This window comes from Sceloporus occidentalis, unplaced genomic scaffold, assembly GCF_023333645.1.
Source record: "Sceloporus occidentalis isolate IW3139 unplaced genomic scaffold, rSceOcc1.0.p SCAF_8, whole genome shotgun sequence".
NCBI classification, from domain to species: Eukaryota; Metazoa; Chordata; class Lepidosauria; order Squamata; family Phrynosomatidae; genus Sceloporus; species Sceloporus occidentalis.
In genome coordinates, this window is record NW_028316988.1 from 2,757,463 (window position 1) to 2,775,337 (window position 17,875).

The following is a 17,875-nucleotide window of genomic DNA, read 5'->3' on the forward strand; positions in this document are numbered from 1 at the left end:
TGCTCTGACAGAGAACAACAACAACAACAACAACAACATTTATTTTTATACCGCCCCTCTGCACATTGCAATCGGGGCGGTTTACAGCGTTAAAATAAACAATCCAAATCCCCTACACAATCCATATATATCCCACAAAACTACAAGCCCCAGAATCCCATAGCATTGAGCCATGGCAGTTAAAGCGGTGTCAAACTGCATTAATGCTGCTGTGCAGATGCAGCCCATGTCAGTATAATTCAGTACTTTAGTTTAGACAGAGCCTAAAAGCTTAGAAAGCATTCATCACCTTGGACAGCTCTTTTTGAAATAGTGGATTATTAATATTATTGTTAAATATTATTTATAGGAGCGTCAAACACCTGCAACATGTATTTTGCGCCTTTCGGTTGTCACCATAAAGGTATCCCTGTTTTGTGGGTTTGGGATCCACTGGAGCCCTTTAAAGAGTGCAACCATGTCACCTCTCAGTCTTCTTACCAGGCTGAACATGCCGAGGTCCATCAACTTATGGCGGCCCTATGAATGAGACCTGAAGAACTTGTTGCCTTTCTCTGGACGCACTCCAACTTGTCTACAATCCTTTTTCTGAATGACGTTTCCCAGAAGTGAACGCTGAACTCCTGAGCAGCACAGAATATGGGATGACTGTTAACATTCGCAAACAGGAGACATCCTCTCCCCCTTCACAGCTACATCCCCAAACGCAAGATTTATCACCGCCACGTTACAAAACACAATAAAAAGGACCCACACAAGTCAATTCTTGTGAATGCGTATCACCATTTATTGTTCAAGAATCAGGAACTGAACAGAGGACGCTGTCAGCGGAAAGAAAAAACAAGATTTTCTTCAGGCGTAATTTTTTTTGTTTTAAAACACTGTGGTTTCAAATCCTTTTCAAAAAGGAAATTCAAGTATCTTTAAGCCGGGGGCAGTCATACAAAAATGTTTTTGTCTTTTTTTATTTTTTTAATATAGTTTCTTTTTCTTAAAAAAAGCAAAGTCTACGGTTTATTTTTAATTTTTTTTAATTCTATTTTTGTTTTTCTGCACCCTTTTTGCTTTGGTAAGGCCAAGCCATGGATACAAAACTGGTACGCAACGTAAAAACGCATCCCCTGCCCCTTTTTCTTTTTGACTGGTAGGCGCTGAGAATAAAAGGATCCGGAGGGGCACCCTCCCAAAAAGCTCTTAAAAGACTCACAACCCTCATTTTAGCTTATTAGATCTCTGGCTTTTAAAGGATTTCCTAATATATATAGCTCTGTCCATATATATATATACTTCTTTAAGTCAATGAACCCTTGGCATACCACCCAATTTCTTTGTGGTAGCTATTTTAGTGTATTACTAGACTGGAGAAAAGGAAGATCGCCCAAAACAACAATCCAGAGCATCAAGTCTCTCCCAAAGAGACCAAAACAGGGGGGGACATGTCAGACAACTCGAAATCGATGTGCCCAAACCAAAAGGAGAGACGGAGGAGAAACATTTGCAATCGTAACGCTTCTCATGTGCAGCCTACCAAATAAAAAATAAATGAATATGTATAATAGAAAAATATGATCTCCCCCCACCCCAAACCCCCCCCAAGATTAACACTTTTTGTTGCAGGCACACTCATCTTTCAAGATTATGTTCTCCTGGGGTCAGAGAAGGACTTCTTTCTTTTGCTTAAACATAGGGAACCATTTTCTTCACATTGTAGGTGAGAAAACAAAGGAGACGGGAAAGTGCAGGGGAAGAGAAAATAAAAGGGGTCAGAGGATGACTTTAGCAGCAAAAAAATGTTCAAGGTTTCAATCACCATCAAATTAACGGAGATCTGGCAATATTTAAAATAAAATAAAAACCCAAAACGCACTCACACACACAAACGGAGGGTTTGCTGCCCTGATCCACATGTCTTTTGCTTAAAAAAAAGATTCGGCTGTACGAACCCCAATGTTACGCGACGGCGGAGGAGTCTGCTTCGTAACAAGAGCAACTTCCTAAAAACCTATCCCCCACAATGCTATCGGCCACCGTTTTATATCACTTAAATATATGTACAAGAATTAAGCTGCAGTTGGTTTGTGTGTGAGATCTTCCTCTCTTTTTTGTTTTCTGGATCGTTTTGTCTTTGCTGCTGCTGTTCCTCCTCTTCTCCGCATGCGTCCGGTTCATTGGCGGCAGCAGGCACTGAGTGAGCTCCGCTTCCAAAGCAGCGGTCAGCTTCCCAAGCGTCCTCGGCGGGCACATCCCCCCAGGTCCCGACCCCTTCTCATGCCCTGCTCTTCACAGTTGGCCTCGGCATGTCTGCTCCGCGCTGGGGATGCCTCAGTGGTCAGTGTTTTGCTTGTCTCTCATCCAGGCTTGGATCTGCTCTTTCAGCTCGGGCACTAGAAGGAACACGGGGAGAGCAAAGCTTAAACGGTTGCATGGTAGAAGTCATTTATTACCGTTACATCTCTGTACTGTTTGGTGTGGCTTGGTTCACTACTTAAACTCAATTACGATTCAGGGGAGGATGTCCTAACTCATTGGAGTGAGAAGAAACCTTCTCAAAGGGTCTCAGAATTGCTTTACAATTCTTTGCTCTAATGGAGAATATACTGTATACTCATGTATAAGTCTAGAAATTTAGGTCAAAAACTGACCCCAAAAAACTTGAATCGACTTATCCATGATTCAATGTAAGAACTGTGTCTTAACTCTTATTTAAAAGAAGGAACCGTCTCCTGATGAAAAGCAAGAGTCTAATATATGAAGTACTGACCCCTCTCCTCTCTCATCCATCCAACCTTAAGAGTAAGCACAAAGAGTTATGTCTGCTGGAATTTTAAAAGTTCTTTGACATTGTTTTGCTTTGCTTCGTCCTTTAGATCGTTTGCTATATGCCCCTAAATTTTACCCAAGACTTATCCATGTGTCATAGCAAAATCCATAATTTTGGCCCCAAAACTTGCCCTCAACTGATACATGATGTCGACTTATTGTCGAGTATATACAGCGTTTTAAGAGAAAAGAATATTATAGAGGCTGTAATGCATAAAATCTGGATGGTTCGAACAGCCTCTGTCAATGTTATGTTCACATTAAAGATGTAAAACCTTCTTTTCTCTGCAGCCACAAAGAGCAAGGCAGAGTTCCAAGGCTTGTGAATAACCCCACCCCAAAGTCAACAACAGGACCATAAAATACACAACGATCTACCTGGTTCCAGCATGTTTTCTGTTAGTGTTTGCCGATTGAAGGGATCCGTGGAGGAATTGAGAAGGTGCCGGAGGATGACGGATCTGTCCATGATGGTTCCAGATGGCAATCTGACAGGATCAGTCATCAGCGTATCCATAAGAGGATCTGGAGGAAGAGATTAAGCCAGGTTACCAGTGCTCACTCCTGTCATACCGAGAGAAGTTGACACTGATAACTACAATGGCGTTCTTTGAGTGCATCTTTACAAAACATAAAAATATATTCCAACTGCTGAAAGAGAAACACATTAGCTTCTAGGAAGATTAATGGTACACATATCCAAGATTATTTAAACACTGCATCCCCCTAGAAATCTACTTGCCTCTGAACTCATCAGGGGCATCGCTGTAGTCAATTTCGGCTCGGGCGTTCTTGGCAACAATTTCCTCCACCTTTTCTGCCAGCAGCTTGAATTTCTCTATTGCTATCGTCGACTTGATTCCGGCTTTCCTCATCTTTGAAATTACCTCCTCAAACAGCTCCTTGCTGTAGGACCTCTGCAAAGCCAGAAGAGTACCAGTAAGACCACAATATCCTCCCAGGGCAATGTGGCTTCCCATTCTGAGTTACAGTCCTTTTGCTAAGAGCCTACGGAATAGGGAGAGAATTGCTGAGTGGATAAACCTAGTGTTTAAGGTGGCTAATACTGCAATTGTTATTTGCCAAACTGAGAAAGACAACTACACTCGTCCCCCGGGTTACGAAATTAATTCGTTCCGGCGCCATTTTCGTAACCCGGAAGTCTTTCGTTAGCCGAATCCCCATAGGCGCTAATGGGGAAAAGCCGCGTTTTGGTGCGAAATAGCGCCGAAAAGCACCAAAACTTTTTTCGGAAGCCGGGGAAACCTTCGTAACCCGGAAATAATTAATTAATAATTTTTTTTTCGTAACCCGAAAAATTCGTAACGCGGCGCGTTCGTATCCCGGGGGACGAGTGTATATGCAAAGCGATTTAATAGGGGAAAAGATATCTCCACTCAAAGCATCTGGTTACACACAGCTGGTAACCAGGATGGCACAGTTAGCCAAACCCCACTTGATCTGACACCAGAGGACAATTCCTACATTATTGAAGTTTGCACACTGTTCTATGGCATGTCAGAAAGATTACAGTCCTGAAAGCAGGATGCACACTTGTATGCAACCATGCTGTAGACAAGCAACTGAAACTATTTTCTCTCTCTATGCCTGGCTAACTCCAAAAATCCCAGCAGCAGGGGAGTCATAGGAGGCCTAAAGCTGACACCTGCTGGGAGTGTGCCAGTCTGATGCAGTATCACTGCAGGAAGACAGCCCTCCAGTTATAGGATGGCACAACTACCAGCACAGTATCGACCAGCCACTGGGAAGGCAGGGGGAATCACTGGGAACACACCGCCTTAAAAAACTGCAGCCAAAACATCTGGGCAGTCCCCAAGGCTGGTAGAACAGAGTTTCAGTTACTACAAAGTGAGAATCAGACCTTTAGTTCAAGTGCTCTTATACCAGCCAGCAAGCTCTGTCTCGCCATACGGAAGGCAAAAGTCAATCCACAGAAGGGCAGACTCAGCATACCAGCTTCTGGGCAGGCTCATCCTTTGTGGCCTTTTCCACATCAAGCTTTGCCACACTGCTCCAAAACCTGATACAAATTTATCTGCAGTGCAGATAAATGATCAACGATGTGCCCGCTCCCAACTCAAAGCCAACCAGCAGGGAGAGGAAGCAATGTTTATGGCACCGTGCCCAGCACTTTCCTTTGGGCCTCAAATTACCTGACGTTCTGCAAGTCAAAAAAGAATGAATCTGCTACTGAAATTCTGTGACTCATTTTTTTCTTTGTTATCAAATGATCTTTCCAAATCCAACTGTGACAAACTGACCATGGAATTCCATCCCCTACTCCTTTGCAGATATTTTTCTTCCTCTCACAAGCGCCTTTCCCCAAAGATAAAGTGGTGAAGAGCTTAGTGTCTTACATGGCAACAGGCAGAGAAGGTGGCCCCAGGTGTAACACAATATAGGAAACATGGAACAGAAATAAGAGAATTGGAGAAGAGCACCTATGGGCCGCACAGCTATAAGGCTCACCAGTGGTACCCTCTTGAATGAAAGCACCCAACATGAAGAGTCTTAACCAGCTTTCAGGAGTATCAGGCTTGTTGGGGTATTTTCTCAGCAGAAAGTTATCATTTGGAACACATATAGTGCAGAAAGGACCTTGGCCATGAAGCAGATTTCTCCAATACTTAGAACTTTAGCTTCTTCCTCTAAAGTTTAGAACAAGAGAAAGGAACTTGTGGCCCTCTTAATGTTGAATTCTTAATCACATCAGCCCTAGGCAACATGACCAGTCGTCAAAGCTGGTGGAAGTGGTACCTCTAAGAAGCAGAGAAAAGGCTTCCCTTTCCTCACCAAGAGATGTGACAGGATCCCTACGCTCAAATGATGCCTGGCAACCTTTTCCTTTCACCTTTGGACTTCCTTTCAAGCAAAAATATAGCCACCCAGGTGTAATGAGCAAATGTTTCAATGACCCAAAAGTAAATAAGGAAAGTGTCTTCAAGTTGCCAGTTGACTCATGGGGACCATGTGCATTTCGTGGGGTTTTCTTAGGCAAGGAGGTGGTTTGCCATTGCCTTTCTCTGAAAAATAGCCTGCAGCACCTAGGCTTCCTTGGTAAACTCCTTCCCAAATACTAACCAGCTTCTGATGGGATCTGGTGCTATCAGGTTACTTAGGCAAACCTCAAAGGAAACTCAGTCACCACACAATGGATTTGGACTTACAAAGAGCCTCTTGCCTCATGTGTAATGGAAATGTTATCAAGATCTTTGTCAATGCCTTTGCATACTCTCCTTATTCCATGAGACCCCAGACATGCAAATGGGCGTACACAAGAAGGGAGCCAATGTCAAGTGGAAAATAAAGAGTATGGATCAGTTGACCCTACATGGATCTGGCCAAAAGAGAGTAACAGCTTTCCATGTCTTGTTTGCCTCCAGCACACTTACATCACTCCTCCACCTTCTTGAAGCCCTCCCCACAGTACCCCCAAAACCTACCTCCACCTGACTCACCTGATCATCGGCTATTGCTTTTGCAAAGCGAGGACAGTCTAGCTGCAGGTAAATGTCTGTCAGTTGGTCCAAAAGCTTCTTTGGTTCAAATCCATACTTCTCAGGGTTTTCAACTTTCAGGTCGCGGCACTTGGGGCCACACAACTGCTGAAGGTTGAAGTTCAGCATAGCAGCCAAACGTGGTCCAAGTTCCTGTAAAAGCCACGGAGGAAGGTGCGCATGAGAGGAACACCCACATCGCTGCAAGTATCATGTGGCCAAGAGCACTGGAGACACAAAGCAAACTTCCCTTCTTGTTCTGCAACTGCGTTGCTTTCCCCATTGTAACTGCCCCACACCTATCACATCTAATGCCGCTCATTTTCTTACTTCCCTTCCCTTCCCTTTCTCTTTTCTCATTGCCACTCTTCCTCTGGATTCATGGACAGAGGGAAACAGACTCTGCAATAAGCTTAGCTAAAGAGAAATCACTCTTCTCAGCAAGAAAAAGCAGCAAGCAAAGGTCAAATCAATGCTGTCAATAACACATAACCAAGCTGCATGGCACATGATAGGACACTACCGGTATATTTCTTCTACTGCCTTATCCAGACTTTGAGAACCAGGCAGGTCATAATAACAATAACCACCACCACCAAGACAATCCAGATGACAAACTGGAAACCAATATACCTGTAACATTTCCCAATTCAGTAATTGTATTTGACAGAAAATTGTGGGCTCTTGAATGTATACTCACAGGTCTGAGGAAAGGCTTCTGAACTTGCTTGGTGAGGATATGGAACATATCGACTGTTTCTGTGGCCAGGGCTAGATAGGAGCGCGAAACTCGCTCATCCTGCACAAGCTGTGACTGCCGAGCCTGCTGCTGGTCCTAGAGTTAGATTGAGAGAGAGAGCGCTACAGATATACTTCAACTACCTTGGCACCAAAGCCTGGGTCTCCAGATGTTGTTGGGACTTCCACTCACAGAACTCCAACCTCTGGCAAGAGCTCCAGGGGGCTGGAGTCCAAAGACGTCGGAGGACCCAAATGTGGGAATCATAGAACTAAATAAAAACAAGCCCAGCTGCATCAGACAGACCAAGATTAGAGACATGTTTCTGTAGTTCAGTCATTCTTGTGGCACACTAGGACACTCTGAACTTAGAATGTGGAAGTCCCAAGAGTGAGGAGGACAAATCAGCTCTCCTCCAGAAGAGATTTTTGCTCACCCTGGGCAACAGGTCCCAGTGTTCTTTGTTTCTCATTTCTTCCTGCACTTCATGGATGCGTTTTAGGGATTCCAAACTCTCGTCCAGCAAGAATGTTGTATCGTTGATCAACATATTGATATAGCGGACAAACTGCTTGCCCGAGCTGGAAGTTCAGCAGAAAGAGAGAAAAACTACAGGTGAGATGGATTGTCTATTCCCAACAAAACGAGAGTAGAAAGACTGAACTTGGGTAGGTGACCAGACAGCAATGGGAGGAATGGGTGCAAATCTAGTCAGATATCTGTCTTTCTCAGCTTGTTTCCCTATTTGCAAAACAAGAATAAAGAATCTACTCCCACTGGACTGCTGTTGTGAGGAATGCACAAGACAAAGAGGCATTTGTATGCCAACAGTTGCTCCATAATACTTAAGGGTCAGCTCCAACCCTAGTCTATCTATTGCTCCAGCGCCACACTAATTCTTTTCAAGGCTAATGCAACTTCGAGAGAGGGCATTTTGCAGGTTGCACCAGGCTGGAAATAACTCACTTGAACTCTTCCATGAAAGTGCCGTGATGAGCAATATTCTGCCAAAGGCTTTTGAAGATGGTGCTGATGTGGTAGCGGATTGTGAATTTGTCATAGAACTCACTAGTGGCACCAGTGTGCTCAACATCTGGAAAAGGGGACAAAAAGAAAAGAAATGTTGGCCTTAAAATTAGAACTGGAGGGAAGTCCAAAACTGACCCATTCCACCAGCAAGCCAAACCAATAGGGCAGAGGTAGGGGCCTTGGCCTTCCAAATGGTTTTGCATTTCAAATCCCAGCAATCCCAGTCAAAATAAAGGACTGTAGAAGTTGTAGTCCAAAACATTTGAAGAGCTAGACTCTGCAGCAGCAGTAGGAAAATGTGCAGAAAGAACATCCAGGGCAGGAGGAACAGCCACAACCACTGGCTAGAGCTCTCAAAATGGTGCTGCATGTTTGTGTCTGCATGTATGTGCAGAGAATTAAGAAGTTTTATACTATCTCCTATGAGCTTTCAATTGAAATGCAGTGTATATATGTGTGCCTTCAAGTACCTAGACTAATATAAAACTGTAACAAATCCACACACATATGTCAACAGAAGCGAGCAAACAACATGGAGAATAAATCTGAGAAGTGCTTTTTGAGCACTATACCAAAAAACTGAGTATTTTAAAGTAACAGAACAAAAATACAGAATTGACCCAGCCACTATTAATGAATATGAGAGGGAGGTGAGGCAACTGCCTCACACAAATGTAGGATGTTGTGAAAGCAGCAATATGTTGTTTGTTATTGTTGTATTAGGCTGGGGAGGATGTGTAGGGACCACCTGAAAGACTAACATATTTATTTCAATGTAAGCTTCCAGGGGACACAGTCCACTTCCTCAGATACACTCCATGTGTCGAGGAAACCTTTTAGAGGATGTTGAATGAATGTTGGGAGACAGCGAGGATCTGACCTGTATAAAACTTCATCAGTGAAGGAACAAGCAACTTGGTGGAGAGCGGATGGTTCTCAATCATCTCAAAGAACTTCTGCGTCCGTGGCTGGACAGCCGGGTTTGTCATGAACATCACTTCCACCAGCTTGGCCACCAGGTAAGGGTTTCGGATGTAGTTCTGGTTGCACAGCATCACAACAAGGAACGTCACTACGTCCTGAGTGCAGGGTTCATAAAGTACCTGAGGCGAGTATCTGAAAACGGAGAGAGAGAAGGAAAGATATAGGAACCATATAAAAGGTAATGCCAACTTAAGGAATGGAATGTGGCAGAAGTAGCATTCTTCTGTGGTAACTTAATGGCAGCTCCATCTTACTTGTAATATTTGAACAAACACATTAAGACCTGCTCTGTCCTTTATACTCCTTAAAAAAGAGCAAGCGTTTCTCTCAGAACTATACTTTTTCTTTTTCTTTTTACTTACTGTACAATAAAAAATAAGAACTCCGCAACATCTTCCACATAAAATTCAGGCAACGCTGCAAACACTTTTGGGATATCAGGGTTTAAAGGCAGTTTGATGCTGTGGACAGGAAGGCAGACAAGAAAGAAATTATTTAAACAGTGAGAATTAGGAGGCAGAAGACTCTCTGGATTTTTGCCTATGGAACCCTGCAAGTGCCATGCATGTCTATGCCATGCATGCTTGTTTGTCTGTCTGTCTTCAAGTTGCCTGTTGACTTATCATAGGTGCGCATACATTCTCATACACAAAAGTAAAATGCCAATAAATACTTGTGTATCTTTTGTATGTGTCTTCAAGTCATCTCTTGATTTATGACAACCCCAAGCATTTCACAAAGCTTTCTTAGGCAATGAAAACTGCCACACTCTCTCAGCCTCAGAGGAATGCCATGGCAATTAAAATCACACACATCTGTGTATAATGGTCTGAGAGGGGTACACTTTGCTCAGCCCCAATTTCCCACCAGAGGTATCAAAATACAACTTTCCTCTTCCTTCAGACAACAACTGGAAAACTGTACTGGGGGCCTTCCACATGAAATACTGGCTCCCTATTAAACATGACATTTTGTACTTAAGTCAGACTATAAATGCTTCTTGAAGGACTTTCCTACAATCTGTAAACTAAGAACAAGGGACGCGAATTGGGATGTTGCGAATGCCATCCTAATGTCAAGTTACTTTCCCTCCCATAACTGCAGGATGGACATCTACTCATAGCTGGGTTCTGATATCCTATTAATCTGATACAGCACTCAGCCCTATACTCAGTCAGTTTCCTGGCTCACCTAGCTGAATATTAACCCAGCAGGTCACAGCAGAGGTAAAGGGAAGGTGGGAAGCCACTAGCTCTGTTAAAAGTCAAGAATTCAGCCAGAGCCAAAAGCATTTTGGAAAAGGACAGGGAGATCTGAGAGAGCTACTTACTCAGGGCAGGCAGGGTCAAGGATCCGAAGCAAGAGCTGGATCACCATGCTGTAGAAATTCAGGCACCTCCGCAAGAAATTTTCATCTAAGAGGCCAGCATCCGCACAAGCTTTACACCGTACTAGCTTCTACAGAAGAAAGATGCAAGACCAGAGTTAAGCAAAAGCACAAACCCAGATACAACAAATAGTCCCTGCATCAAACGCAGCCTATTGCATGTTCAAACAGCAAATGTTCAAGACGGAAGAGCAAAAGTTTCAGGTAGCCTCACTTTGGATATATGCCTGGTCAGAAGTAGGTGTGAAACTAAATAGGCACATCCACACATCATAATAAGCTATCATTTTGGCTAACCATGGTTTACTGTCTAAACCACAAATTGTCCCACAAGTGACTAAACCAACTGTGACTTTCCAGTCTCTGTTCCATTTCTCCCTTCCTGTTTCAGGACAAGCAACTGAAAAAACAGGCAAGGAAAAGGCAACATTTCTGGGTTCACAGGGTTCCAGGTTCTCACATAATGATAAACCACAGTTTAAACAAGTCAGAGCTCATAACCTAATAATAAACCTTTTGTTTCTAGTTACGGTTTGCACAGGATTAACAAATCACAGGTTATTAGCAGAAGTGGTCTCACACTTTGCGGTAAGGATGAATTTGACAAAGCAGCCCATGACTGGCAACGCAGAATGAGCAGTCAGTGAGTGTTTGGGCAAGATGAGCTCTGCTGAATCAGAATGTGGGACTCTCCGCCAAGCGTTCTGATCACTGTCATTTCTATTCATTAGCTAATGCTACAACTTCCTTTCCTCCATCTTCTGCTATTCTGTGTCTGTAAGTAGAGCATGGGAATAGGGGAGCATAGCAAGTTGCTATTAGCAAGTATGCTCCAAACCCCCCTGCTTGAACTTCATCTGGTGCATTCCTGAGAAAATACAGCCTTGAAGCTGACCAACATCCTAACTCATCCAACAGCACTTGTTCAAGATGGAGCTCTTTCATGTTTGGCCACAATTTTTCCTACTCATTTCAATCAAGGGAAGTTAAAAGACATGGCAGCGATATGCTATTTGGAAGGAGGCTGTCTTTGCTCTAATGCTGCTTGTTCAGGCTGCTGCTTCCAACTCAATTTATAGTTAAGCCCCCAAGCAACTCATTTCAGCATGCACAAACCTCTTTGCCTTGTATCCACACCGACTTCTACAGTTCAGTACTTAAATGTCAATGGATAAAAATTTATAGGATTCAACATCTGTAGAACAAACTGTAGTTATAAAAAAATAATGTAATGAATTCATTGTGTGGTCACAGACCATTAAAATACAAGACATCCATCATATTTACAATACTGAACTATTACCCCTAGAAACACTACCAAACAAGCCTTCCAGTAAGCAAGCAGCAAGTTGGCAAGCAGTTGGCTATGGGTGCTTTCAAGCATTTGTAGAAATATGAACAAGGCTGCCTTTACAGAAAGGTTAAGATGGGGCACTGTCTGCTGCCTTCCAGATGCTCTGGACCATGAGTACCAGAATCCTTAAGCACTGTTTATGATGACCAGAATTTATTGGGTGTTGTAGTACATTACATCTAGAAGGCACCAGGTTGACTGGTTATTGCCTAGATGTAATTACAAACCTTGAGCTGTGTTTTGCAGCGTTTCAGCATTTCTCGATGCCTCGTGGCCAAAGGGGAATCCTTCCATTGGCTTTCATTATTTTTCAAATCCTCCACAGTTCTGTTTTTAAAAAACCACACAAAAGAAAATGCAGTGAAGGTAACAACAAAGGCATCGGAGGCAAACAACTAAAAGGGGGGATGCATTTATCATGAAATGATAGAAAAATGGTGCATGCCCAGAGGAAGAAATGCAGGAAGGTTTGGGTTTGGAAACCAATTCCTATAAGGGACTGTTGAATAACATGGGCACATTTAGTCTTTAGAAGATAAGGCAACCATGAGGGGCATGAGTGCTGCTGTCACATATCAGATGGGCTGTCACACAGGGCATTGACTGACTGATAGATTAGCATGCTTATGTTGTTGTTGTGTGCGTTCAAGTTGTTTCTGACTCATGGTGACCCTAAGGTGCACCCTATCATGGGAGTTTTCTTGGTAAGTTTCTTCAGAGAGGGTTTGCCTTTGCCATCCTCTGAGGATGAGGGAGTGTGACTTGCCTAAGGTCCCCTAGTGGGTTTCCATGGCTGAGCCGGGACTTGAACCCTGGTGTCCCAGTGTCCTAGCCCAACGCTCAAAACACTAAACTAAACTGGCTCTCTTTATATCCCACCCTGTATCAGCTCTGTGATCTGTAGCTTAACGCAGGGTTTCAGATCCTCAGAATTGTTCCATGTATAAGGAACCAAATGCTGTGGTCAAACAGGAAATCAGTGGAAACTACGGAATAATTAAGTAACCTAATTTTTCTCCTCCATCTATCCCTTTTCTTGCAAGCAACTCTACCATCCCTCAATGTCTACTTCTTCCCCAACTCTTGCTTGAATTGGCTGCTGGTACCCCACTCCAAGGTTCTCTGTGACACTGTGCACAGCACAACTCCAAGCCCACATTTGTCAAGTTATGCCAGCAATGACTCAAGCCACCTCAGACCCTCACTGAACAATGGGGCTATTGGCAGCCTCATTGAAAATCCTGGCACAGCTCTCCAAAAAGACAATGCCCACAGAGGTTGAGATCATAGGCAGACGGGCAGCCTCCTCCCTCTATAACTCCCACAGTCATCTGGATTCACCCTACCAGCCACATGCCAGGTTCATCTGGCTTCACAAAAGGTCCCCTGCCTGCATCAACAATGTCCATAAAGATGCTAGTTCAGAAACTCCAAGAGGCAAAAGGAAGGAGTGGCGGAACCGCAGCTGAGTGACAACACAGCACCTGCTCAGCAGGCAGCCCTGGTTGAATCCTTGGCATTTCAAGTTAGGGTTAGGAAAGAATCTTGCCTGAAACCAGGGAGCAATGTTGATGCTCAGTGTGGATGACACTGGGCAAGAAGGACCAACTGTCTGTCTCAGATAGTTCCTGTCTTCCTAACAGCATCTGCAGCTTTTACTGTTCTTGTATTTAAAATGAAGTGTCTGACTGATCAAGGAACCTTGAAATATCGACAACTCCAGAGCAAAGGGATCTTGCAGCACCTCTGAGACAGGGAAACACTGCATTAAGGGTCTCCTTTTATTCTGCACTCCAAATTTTTGCTCTGGAAAAGTAAAATCATATTTCCAATAGTGCAACAGTGTGACTTTTTACCTGTTCAGCTCCCGGATGGCCCTCAGTCTGCGGATGTACCGGCGGCAGCTTGGTAGGATGGAGAGGTGGTGGGCATGGAGGGTCAGGAAGAAGCATTCAGTTGGGAATTTTGGCTCAGAAAAAACAGAAAGATCCCTAGCTGGGGAAACCAAGGGAGGAAAATAAAAACGAAAAGTCAGATGGTGAGAGTGCTTTTTAACTCACTAGACCAAAGGTAGGCAATCTGATATACTCTCCGTGATGAAAAAAGATTCAACTGTCTCATTCAGTTGTTGTATAGGACACAAACTGGAAGTGAGCACAACCTTTTCTTTGTCTGACATAGCAGAATGTGAAGGACTATTTCTATTTAACTGCTGAGACCAGAGGCTCAATGCTTCTGCTGTCTAAACAGCAGACAATGGAAACTTCTAACTATGGTGCAAGTGACATGTGGAACTAATGGAGGTAAAACATCATGCACACATGTATTGCGTCCACCTAAACCGAGGCACTGGAATGAAGAAAGCTTTTGGGGTAGGGATGTACACCAGGAATGGATTTTGGTATTGACAAAACACATGACCTCAGCTCAGTTCTGGTAGTGAAAATGAATTCCTTGGCTCAGGTTCAGGAGGCACCCAATTTAATCTGTGTTGTGCCTGGTGTTGGCTGGTAAATTCTAGAAGGTGCTTACCCCAGCCCAGATCATTGGGGCAAGACGTTAAGAAAACTCAGACCTAAATACTATTTGCGAAAACATTCCTGCATATGCCAATGAAGGAGCAAGCAGTTAAAGACGACAACAACTGTCTGTAACTCACACAACTCAGCCATCCAGCTGCCAACATCCTCCATGGTGGCTTTCACTCGCGTTTCATCTGCCGGGAGCACGATGCGACACCGAGGGTGAAAGATGTAAGAAGGATCTACTGTCTCCAGCTTGATCTTTGTGCTCAGCTGCTGCAACACCCACAGAAAGTTGAGCATAAAGCCATCTGTAGACACCAGCCGGTCATCTGTCTGAGAAGCCAAGAAAGGACAGAACTATCATAATACAGAAACTTGGAGAAACTTCATTCACCCCAATGAACATGGTTGACTACAAAGATCTAGAGCATGTGTGGCCCTTGAGACCAATGCTCCTCAAAGAGATGGTCCTCAGACCTGTGCCAGTTTTTAAGCTATTCTTTGCATTACACACTTTCCCTTTTCAGATTTCTTCAGAAGGCTGTGGAGAAGCATAGAAAGAGAGTGGGTGGTCTGACAAAGGCTTGGAGCATGAAGGATTTACAAAAGGTGATAAAGACAGTTGGCTCATTCATAGCTTGAGAAAGCCACCACTGGAACTCCCAACTCTAAAATTCCCCATGCTGGCTGAGCAATTCTGGGAGTTATAGTTTTCTTTAATGAGTAGTATTTCCAAGCTCTAGCATCACTAAAAGCTAGACTGAGGTGCTGTTTGGGATTGAGAAGAATGTGGCTGGAGCAACGGAAGGAAGCAAGGAAGAGCTACTACCAAATGTATTTGAGTAGAGCTGACAAAACAAGATGAGAAAAGAATAAGTTTTGGATTGTAGGAGTTGGCCACTTCAAACTGAGGACTAGAAGCCAGGCTGCAGGAGATCAATCCAGCTGCAAAGTGGAGAGGGCTGTGGTGATCTTAACAACATGAGAATTCAACAAGGGCAGAATTCTAAGTAGACTGCAGAGGGGATGCCAGAACACACGAGCATGCATACATGATAGTACTGGACTAGTGGGTGCATTTTTACCTGCATCTGCGCCTTCTTCATGTTGGCATTGACCACAGCTGCCATGTAGCTGAGAGCTGCCTCCCGGGTTTCTCCATTTAGTAAGATACTATGTAGGATCTTGAACAGCTCTTGCTGAAATTTTGTGCAAGCAGAAGTATGAGCAGTCACAGCAGACAGTGTCAGGTTCCACCGCAAAGAAATGACTGTAGAGGAGGCCTTCGCATGGCAATCACCTTATTAGTGCCCAAATGGCTAAACCAACTTTCTTTGAACTTAAGGAAAAATATAACTCCTCACAAATTAGATTTGGGGGGAAATATAGAGATGAGAATTTTGAATAAGCATCTAAATTAATCACTAAAAAATATTAACTGCAATGTCCCTGATTACTCAGGCAACATATTTATAATGCAACTATTTTGAAGAAATGAGGGCACACTATAACAGGGACCCACCTAAAAAATAAAGTGGTATGCTCTTTCAAATCTAAACTACTGTTTTAATACATTTATATATTAGTACATCGCTCAGTTGCAATTAATAACAAAGATTTTTCTCACTGGCTGACATCTCTCGTAAAAACCATTATTTAACTAGTTGAAAAACAGCCTTTTCACTTCAGGACATCTTACCCTGGCAGATTCCAGGTAATGCTGCAAGGACTGGCTGACCACTCGGGTGTTTTCCAGGGTGATGGCAGGTCCGGAGAAATATTTTTCAACTACTCTAGGCTGCCAAAGAGAAAGAAAAAATAAACCAGTCAATAACCGTTGCAGGTGGATTCACACTATTCCCTCAAGTGGTACAATGACCACAGAAATTTCATTTTGTAGTTGTTAAGATTTATTGCAGGCTGTTCCAGGCCTCCGCACTCCTACACCTTGTTGTTTACACTGCAGCACTGATGAACAAAAGACAACTTTTGCAGTTATTACAGCATTTTTGTGTCACAATCTCTTTCCCAACACTTACATCATCTTCAGCAAAGACGGAGAGACTGAAGAAAGCCCCAAGGTAAGACAGTCTTTGTAGTTCCCGACCTGTACCGGGGCTCAGGGACTTTGGCAGCCACAAAGGCAAAGACACAACCTGCAAAGACAGGAGAGTGGCAGGAATGAAACCAACAGGGATGCTGGATGCTTAAGATTTGTCCTGAGGCCTGGGCTTAGCATTCAGTGCCACCAAATTACAGATACCAACACTACGAATTAGAATGAATGACAGGGGCTGGCAAGAAGAAGCCACTCACACCGTCTCCCACTTACCAAGCTACACACGGGATGCGATTTCCCAAATTTGATTTCACACAGTTCACCTAAAGCCTAGAGAGAAACAAAGAGGGACAAATGGTTCAGGCACATTTCTGTTACAAGCTTCTTGAGAAACAGATGCATCAACTCTGGTCTCCAACTCTGGTCCAACTCTCCACAGTTACAGGAGATTCTCTAGAGCAGGGGTGAAAAACTACAGTCTGTGGACTATATGGAGCCCCAAAAGCTCACTTAAGTAGTCTCTAAAACCACCTGGCAGTCCTTCACCAATGCTCCTTCCCAAAACTGCATTTTAAAGCCTATTTTCAGGCCATATTTTTGTCCACTAATGAACTCCCAGGGTCAGAAAGGGTTATTGGGCTTTCTGCAGAAACACATCTGCAGGATCCTCTAAAGAAGCTGAAAATCAGTCCAAAATGAGAGCCAGAGGTGATGTCATGTCACTTCTAGTGTGCCACAGTACTGCCGCCTGTGGAGACATGCTGTGGCAAATCTCCACTTTTAGTATAGTTGCCTACCACAGTATAGACTAACTCACAGCCTTCAGCCATCTAGGCCAGTACTGGGCTTCTTATAATGGCCCACTAGATGCTTTCTTTGACCAAAGAATGCATTGCAGGGAGCTGGATACCTTTGACCCTGTCAGTTTCTCACTAATCATGTTCTTGATATATGGAAACCCTAGGCTGTATCAGTTGCTGCGGAACCATAAGAGGTGGGTATTCAAACTCTTCCTCATGCACTTCTAAGAGGTACTGAGGCTTTTTTTAAAAAAGCTTCACAACACATTTTGTGAACCAGTTAACACAATTTCTTGCTATGTTTGGTGCCCAGCTATGCAGCCAGCAGAACTCCACAACAGCCATTCCAGAGTCAGTGAGGACAGTGAATAGACCTCTTTGTCTTCTTGACACCAAAGCCTTTGTCTTACAATTAAGAGTAGAATAGCGTTGGAGGAATTTTGAGACTCCGGAACAAAAAGGACTTTATCAGCATCCTCCAACAGTTCTGACACACAGGGCAGAACAAAATAAAGGGAGCTACAAAAGGAGGGCTGTGGACAATATACCACACATTTTACATCTCCTGCTGTGTGTTACCACACAATGGATGGACCCCACACACAGCCCTTTCGCTAACTCTCCGCAATCCTTCCACTTCCAATTCAATTCCATACTGGG

The 17,875-nt window shown here is 43.7% G+C and overlaps 1 protein-coding gene across 2 annotated transcripts in view; it reads right to left on the bottom strand.

Annotated features, from left to right (window-relative positions):
- Positions 1-667: 667 nt before the first annotated feature.
- The window catches only part of LOC149307662 (ubiquitin conjugation factor E4 B), a 37,582-nt gene continuing 20,374 nt past the window's right edge, over positions 668-17,875 (bottom strand). Inside the window, exons 13-29 of one of the 2 annotated variants that reach the window (XM_089534201.1) lie at positions 16,689-16,745; positions 16,396-16,512; positions 16,056-16,154; positions 15,442-15,555; positions 14,491-14,689; positions 13,688-13,826; positions 12,059-12,158; positions 10,421-10,548; positions 9,453-9,551; positions 8,987-9,222; positions 8,044-8,170; positions 7,514-7,658; positions 7,039-7,173; positions 6,300-6,491; positions 3,563-3,737; positions 3,199-3,345; positions 668-2,384 (exon numbers count right to left, since the gene is read on the bottom strand). In XM_089534201.1, the coding sequence (XP_089390327.1) occupies positions 2,323-2,384; positions 3,199-3,345; positions 3,563-3,737; positions 6,300-6,491; positions 7,039-7,173; positions 7,514-7,658; positions 8,044-8,170; positions 8,987-9,222; positions 9,453-9,551; positions 10,421-10,548; positions 12,059-12,158; positions 13,688-13,826; positions 14,491-14,689; positions 15,442-15,555; positions 16,056-16,154; positions 16,396-16,512; positions 16,689-16,745 (2,271 nt within the window). In that variant the 3' untranslated portion in view covers positions 668-2,322. The remainder of the gene's footprint in view (positions 2,385-3,198; positions 3,346-3,562; positions 3,738-6,299; positions 6,492-7,038; positions 7,174-7,513; positions 7,659-8,043; positions 8,171-8,986; positions 9,223-9,452; positions 9,552-10,420; positions 10,549-12,058; positions 12,159-13,687; positions 13,827-14,490; positions 14,690-15,441; positions 15,556-16,055; positions 16,155-16,395; positions 16,513-16,688; positions 16,746-17,875) is intronic. The other variant, XM_089534202.1, reaches the window with a different exon arrangement.